Source organism: Pinus tabuliformis, chromosome 5_2, assembly GCF_031772625.1.
Source record: "Pinus tabuliformis cultivar Carrire ecotype Pingquan chromosome 5_2, CPIR1, whole genome shotgun sequence".
Classification (NCBI taxonomy): domain Eukaryota; kingdom Viridiplantae; phylum Streptophyta; class Pinopsida; order Pinales; family Pinaceae; genus Pinus; species Pinus tabuliformis.
The window spans coordinates 173,720,284-173,727,791 of NC_142306.1; the positions used below are offsets into that span (position 1 = coordinate 173,720,284).

Below are 7,508 nucleotides of genomic sequence, written 5' to 3' on the forward strand. Positions count from 1 at the left end.
CTTTGTTCCCACACACTCAAATTTTAGTTGCCTTGCTCTGCCACAATAATAATGCTTCAAATTCTTAGTTCTGGATTTGCTTATTCTTATTTTTAGATTTGCTTTAAACCGAATCTTTACCTGTAAATTGAGATGTAAACTTAGAGTTGTGTTTATAGATTCAGAAATAAAGTTGAATTTTTGAAAAGTTCTCAAATGAGAGGCAAACGTTTTAGGCTAAGCACAACCATACCCTTTATTTTCCTCCCTTCCTATGGATTATAATTGATAATCTAATATTTTTTAACTTCATTTGATTCTCTGAAGTTGATTCCCTTCCTCCATTTTCATTAAAATCATCATGTTATAAGGCAAAAGGGCATACCTTTATATGAAATTTTGCCAGCAAAGAGTCCAAAATTAAATTTTGGACAATTAAATTTTCATGCAACTAAGCAACATTGCTTTTTAACAATACTCTTGGTTCAACATTTTTTTGACAATGGTCTTGGTTCAGTACTTTCTTACGAGCAGAGCCCTCTCCATTCCTTCAAGCAAGAGTGGTCTCCTTGGAAAAACAATAAATTTGACCATTTCAATTTTTTCATAATGTAATACCTTGTACCGGATATCTTTGGTTTATGCCTTCTAAAATCTTGGATACCTCATCAATTTTTCCCTTAGAGAAACACTGTTTTACAGAGTCAAAAAGTTAGTTTCACAACCTCTTCTAATTATTTTGCCTTCTAATTGTAATGATTTTTCCACTTCACTGGTCTGAAATAGAGCAGACATTACTTCTGTGTATACTTTAACATGTACAGAGGATTTACAATCTATCACTTCTTCAAGAACTTTTTATGCCTCAATTTTTTTTCCTACCTTCCCAAGATGATGCATGCCATAGATAAAACTTGCATGACTTGGAACAACACGTTCCCTAAGCATTTTGTTCAGTATCTGGGCAGTGGCTTGAACTTTCTTTGATTTGCAGCAAGCTTTGATGAGTGAATAGTACAGAGCATATGTGGGTGAGAGACCCTTTCTAATCATTATCGCCAGTTGATTCACTGCCTCATCCACCATACCCAACTTGCATAGGCCTCCAATGAATGTCCTATAGCAAACTATATCAGGATTTAAATTTTTTCATCTCCATTAGATAGTTCCTTGCATGGTCCACTCTACCAGCGTTGCACAAAGCATTGATCAATGCATTCAAATGGATTGTCCACTCCGAGAAAGGATTGTCCCTGATTTTAATATATAGTGTGACAAACCGTATGTGACAGGCAGGTGGAAAATTTTTCTCGCAATTGACTAAGCGACGTCCTGCAAGCCAAACTTGAGACGGAAACCCTCGTCAGAAGTATATGCTTGGCTCTTTTCCAAACAAATGAAGAGTCAATGAGGTTTTGTGTAATCACTTCTGGTATCGTATTGGGTTATTGTTAGAAGCGATAATTGGATTCGGATTCTCATCGAGTGAGTTGTTCTGCTTTCTCAATTTGAGAGGGTTTGTTTGGAGGGAAAAACGAAAGAGGACATACAAGAATAGTGAGGGGAAAGATGTAGAGGAAGAGGATTGAGAACATCGCCAACAGGCAGGCTACATTTTCCAAACGTAGGTGGATTGCTGAAGAAAGCTTACGAGCTCTCAGTGCTTTGCACTGCAGAAGTTGAACTTGTGATTTTCTCCCAAGCAGGAAAGCTCTATGAACTGTTTTTTAGTGCAAATCCTACTATTTTGATTCTAATAATCATGGCTATGCAAACCTCATGAGATTCTTACTAATAACCCCGGTGGTGCAAGCCCTAGTAAGCTCGATGTTGAAAAACTTAGTGTAAAACCTCCAACAACAACATAATCAATACATGATGTCAAAAAAAATGGAGAAGCATCCAAGGTTCTTAAGAAATGATGTAATGAATGAGGTGGAGAAGCATCCAATGTTATTGAGCGATGGTTAGCTATACGAGGAAACATGCAATGTCATCTTCCTTTCATTTTCATGGATATAACTTAATATAACTTTTATTATATAAAGCTAACCTCTCCTAACCCAAAACATCACTTAAATCAATCTCTTATATCATAAAATATTCTAAAAAGTGAGATTTTATATTCTTTTCAACTTTAGTATTTTGTCAAATATTAAGAAATGCGAAACATAATATATATGTTAAAGAAGAAACATATTATATATCTTCAAGGAGAAACATATAATGGTAATGCAAAGTTTTAAAAGGTATGTGATCCTTAGGCTTATTGGAGAGTATATAAAAAATTTCACACCTTTTTATGAGATATGGGAGGAAAACATGTTAAAGATTTTTAATAAATATAAAATTTCCAAAATGATGCTAGTTACGTGTGATTCTTTTTTCATTGTTTGTGATTATGAAAAATGAAACTCAATGTTTTTTCATTAGTGCACACATATTTCATTATATAATTGCATATAGAAAAATCATTCCAGAGCCGATAACAATAAAAGTGAAGAATTTATGGTCCAACGTTATATTTAAGGGAGATGTTTAAGGATGACGTTTGAATTTTGTTTTTCATTTTAAGACATTTGGAGCATATATTAGGAAGGACTTTGAGAAAGGATTGTCCTTGATTTTCGAAAATGGAGTTGTTCCTTTCCAGCCATATGCCCCAAGTGACCATCAAAGGGAGAGCTCATATGTTTTTTGGATGTTTTCTTTATAGCCATTTTTTTACACATATCCATAGAGTCCCCATGCCATTGATGTGAATTACTTGTTCGGTTTTTTTAACCAAAATTTTAACCAAACAAGAAAAATTAAAAAAATGCCTCAAGATCAAAGACTGAAACAAAGACCTATTGACATACCTTTTAAAGTATGGAAAGAACTTGTAAAATCATATGAGAAGTTGGATGCACAAAGAAAAGCCGACAATGAGAGCATTCAGGTATTGAATTTTTCATTAAACATTATTTAGAATGTATTAATACTTATAAGTATCTTAGACATGCATTTGTGTGAAAATAAATTGAATTGGTTTATGTTTAAGGACAAGGCATCCAAGGCGAGGTTAACCAAGACAAAAGTCACTCATCGTAGTAGCCAGAAAGGTTTAAAAGCACTGATAACAACCTTTGTAAGTATATTAAACATGTGATATTTTTTTAATAAATTTTGTACTAGAAGAAAGTCATTGTTATCTAATTTCTCCCTATTTACTGATTGATAGGAACTAAAATATGGAAGACCTCCAAATCATTTGGAAAAGGAGGTGCTGCAGCAAAAGAGATGGGTTGAATTTGTTGTTTGGATGGACTCTATGGTATGCAATCTTAGTTGGATTTCCAATATACTTTTAAACCATATTTTCATTTTATTTTTTAGTACTATTAGATATTATATCTTACCTCATTTTATGGTTAACATTATATAACAAAAACATGCGTTGTGTTATGTAATTAATACTAACATGTAATATTGATTTTTTTTGTCAGAATGCTATAGGTAATGATTGCCAAGACGATGATCCAAATTATGTTCAACATATATCAAGAGATGATGAGGATGAGGATGAGGATGATGGTGGTGAAGGAGGAGATGATGATGATAGTTGCGGTGTTGGTGATGATGTGGATTAGAGTAATGAGGATGGTCAAGATGATCATGAGGATGATCTTGGTGGTGGTAGCTAGGCATGCACATGCATTGTTTTTTATGAAGAAATTATTGTGTAGAATGACATTGTTATGTTTAGATGGATGTTGTGAATTTACCCTATATCAATGAGACATTTTGATTTTGTAATCATACGATGAGTTTGATTTATGTATGTTGTTAATTTATCGTAGAATAACGATATTCATGAAATATTTTGATTTGTTAATCATATTTGAATTTTACTTGTTTTGATTAAAAATAATACTGATTTTATTAGTATTATGTTGCTATTTTATACATGTTTTGAAAATTGTTAATGACACATTGTTATTTTTTTGGATGGATGTTGTCAATTTCTCTTAAATTTCTTTACAAATGATTTTGAATTGTGATATCTGCTTTAATGATATTTAGAAACTATCATATATTTCACTATGAATCTATAAAGGGGGTCATATATGTAAAGAAAAATATACTCTATATAAGAAGTCAAATGCGGATGTAACCATGGATGCAAAATTGAAAGTAAAATTGGATGTTAAACTAGGAATTAATACAAAATGCAAACAATTGACATACAAAGTGTTTTAAATTAGAAGTGAAAAATTGTGCAATAGTTGACACAAAGAAGGGAACAAAACATGGCATACAAAAGGATATCAAATTGGGCAAAAACAAGGACACATAAATGGGCACCAAATTAGATGCAAAAAAAGACAACAACTAGATGTAAAATAAGATGCAAAGTTGAGCGTTAAAAAGAAGCAAAAAATGTTACAAATTAATATGCCAAATGATGATGCAAATAATGGTGTAAATTTGGGATGCAAACTTGGATGCAAAAAAGGAAAAAAAAAAGATGTAAGAAAAGACATAAAACAAGATGCAAAATGGGGCTGAAAAAAGGTGAAACCAAGGATGCCATATTGGATGTAAAAAATGATTCCTAATCACATGCAAATTTAGGCTCGAACTCAGACAAAAAATTATATGCAAATGTGGACACAAAATGAGGCAAAAAAAGATGCAAATTTGGATGGTGAAAACGATGTAAAACTAGACACCAAAAAAATGCAAAATTGGATGAAAAAGTCGGTGTAAATAATGGTGCAACATTGGACACAAGTAGACACAAAAAAATGGTGCAAAAAGGGGCATAAAATAGCTTAAAATTGGATGAAAAACTTGGTGCAAAAACAAATACAAAAGTAGACGTAAAAAATGGCTCTAAATTGAATGTACCATTAGACACAAAATAAGATGCAAAGGTGGACACAACACATGACTCAACATAAGATGCAAATATAAATGCAAATTTGGATGCTCAAAATGATGTAACATTAGATGCAAGAGATGGTGTTAAAAATGATGCAAAATTGGATGAAACAAATGACGCAAAATATGGTGCAAAATGAGATGGGAAAAATGGAGACAAATCAAACGTAAATGTGGATGTAAAAAATGGTCCAAAAAAAGATGCAAAAATGGGCACAAAAATGGATGCAAAATTTGGTGCTAAATCAAATTCAACACATGGTGCAAAGATAGGCACCAAAGCTGGTGCAAAAATAGAAGCAAAAACTAGTGTAAGACTAGATACGAAACCTGGCGTAAGACTAGATGCAAAAACTGACACAAAATGGATGCATAAAAAGACGTTAAATTGGATTCAAAATACAGTGTAAACTTGATGCAAATGATGGTGCAAAAATGGAAGCAAAGAATGACACAAAATAGGAAGCAAAAGAGAATGAAAAATAGATGCAAAAAATAACACAAAACTAGAAGCAAAACCTATCATAAAATAAGATGCAAATCTTGGTTCAAAATTTGACGCAAAAAATGATGCATAGTTTGATGTAAAAAATGATGCAAAATCTAGCGTGAAAAAGGATGCAAAATCAGGTGCAAAAAAGGACGCTTTAAAAATTGTACAATAGAGCCAGATTTAGCGCCAGGTTGCTCATCACAATTACAAAAAAAATGCACTAAAGTCTGGCTCAAATCGCTGGTTTTGTTGTAGTGCGTAAAAAAATTGTCACTTGGGCATTTACCGATGAAATGTGATGCAGGAGCATCCGACCACCCTTAATCAAAAGTCAAAGTCAGAGCTATGGAGGAGGAGACATGGACAATCATGTAAACTGGGAGCAATTTTCTGTTAAAAACGAGCTAATTTGAAGGAATTGATAAGTCTCGAGAAGACTTAATTTAATGTAATTATCTACCATGTATGTGTGTTGAGAGATTTAGGTGATTTGTGAGAGGAAATCGTGGATCTGAGATGATCCACGACTTTGTAATTTTCTCTATAAAGAGTCTGTGTGTGTGAGAGAGTGATAGAGGGGCAGGAAACATTTGTGTAAACAAAGTGTGGATTCAATGTAGTCGAGAGGAGAATTTATGACTAAGGCTAAAATGCCTTAGATTGTAATTATACTATGTATAATATAAATTGTGTGTTATGTGGAATTCATATGTCTGTGTGTTTATGTGTTATTGAGTTAATTCCTGTGTTATTGGTTCATTGATCGACCATTGATCACTGTAAGGATCGATGGCGATCCAATGTTAACAAGTTAATTGTTGTATGAATGTGAATAGAGTATGGCAGAGTTAATGGGTGGAAATGTGAATTCCATCATAACCGAACAAGAGCAGAGGGAGCCGTCAGATCGTTTAGATTGACAGATATGGATGGTGGAAGAAGAATGGCGGAGGAATAAACCGCGGGGATAGGAGAGTCGAAAATTCTAATCATGGCCGAAGTCCCGCGCTCACTCCTAGTCGTCGATCTCAATGTCAAAATTTTAGGTCCCAGTCAACGGCGGGGGTTAGGCTTGTTTTTAGCCTGTGTGCTAGTTGAAGAACCGCAAGCCATAGGATTTAATGACCTCGTATATCCAACAGATATCGGGTCATAAAGTGATCGGACATTAATCTCAAGGCGGAACCAAGAAGTTTATGGATGCGGGTTTATTTTATTTGGGGTCCGGTCTTGTGCGTTTGGAGTGGGACCGGCGTTCGTTGGCGGGTTTCATTGTATTCCGTTGTTTGGTGATTGGTCGGGTTTTTGTTAAAACCCACCAATGTAAATGCTTCCAATTTGTATAGGTGGGCCATAACCCACAGGTTCACGTAAGGTGATTATGAGAATCAGGGAAATTGCCTTTAGGCAGTTTTTCCTGCGTCAAAGTGGTATCAGAGCAGGGAAAGGTTTCTTGCGAAAAAGAATATTTTGCATGCAAAAGGAGGAGGTACATTTATGTTGAAGATTGGAGAGTTTATGATCTTGATACTATCGATAGCGACAACAGAAAGTGAGAAAACTTGCAGCAACCTAGAGCATGAAATGCTCATATGGTTCCACAGAAGAGAGAACCAGAGAGATGCCGAAAGACTAAGCTCAAGGAGAGAAGCTTGGTGAGGTATCATGTAGCAGAGAAGAATGTTACTGCAGAGGTTTTGTTGCAGCTCATAGAAAGATCATGAAGGTAGTTCCACCGAGGAAGTGGGTAGAATTGCTATGGGATTAAGGAAAAGCATATGACCAAGAGGTCATAAATTTTTGTGCCTCAGGAGTCTGATGCAGGAGCATCTGACCACCCTTAATCAAAAGTCAAAGTCAGAGCTATGGAGGAGGAGACGTGGACAATCATGTAAACCAGGAGCAATTTTCTATTAAAAACGGGCTAATTTGAAGGAATTGATAAGTCTCGAGAATAATTAATTTAATGTAATTATCTACCATGTATGTGTGTTGAGAGATTTAGGTAATTTGTGAGAGGAAATCATGGATTTGATATGATCCACGACTTTGTAATTTTCTCTATAAAGAGTCTATGTGTGTGAGAGAGTGATAGAGGGGCAGGAAACGT

At 34.5% G+C, this 7,508-nt stretch overlaps 1 protein-coding gene across 1 annotated transcript; it reads left to right on the forward strand.

The window, feature by feature from the left end:
* Positions 1–2,779: 2,779 nt before the first annotated feature.
* LOC149158102 (uncharacterized) lies at positions 2,780–3,749 on the forward strand. The gene is made up of 3 exons (XM_089437705.1): positions 2,780–3,109; positions 3,203–3,295; positions 3,468–3,749. The coding sequence occupies exons 1-3, from the start codon at positions 2,981–2,983 to the stop codon at positions 3,609–3,611; spliced, it is 366 nt and encodes a 121-aa protein (XP_089293831.1). The 5' UTR covers positions 2,780–2,980; the 3' UTR covers positions 3,612–3,749.
* Positions 3,750–7,508: the final 3,759 nt, after the last annotated feature.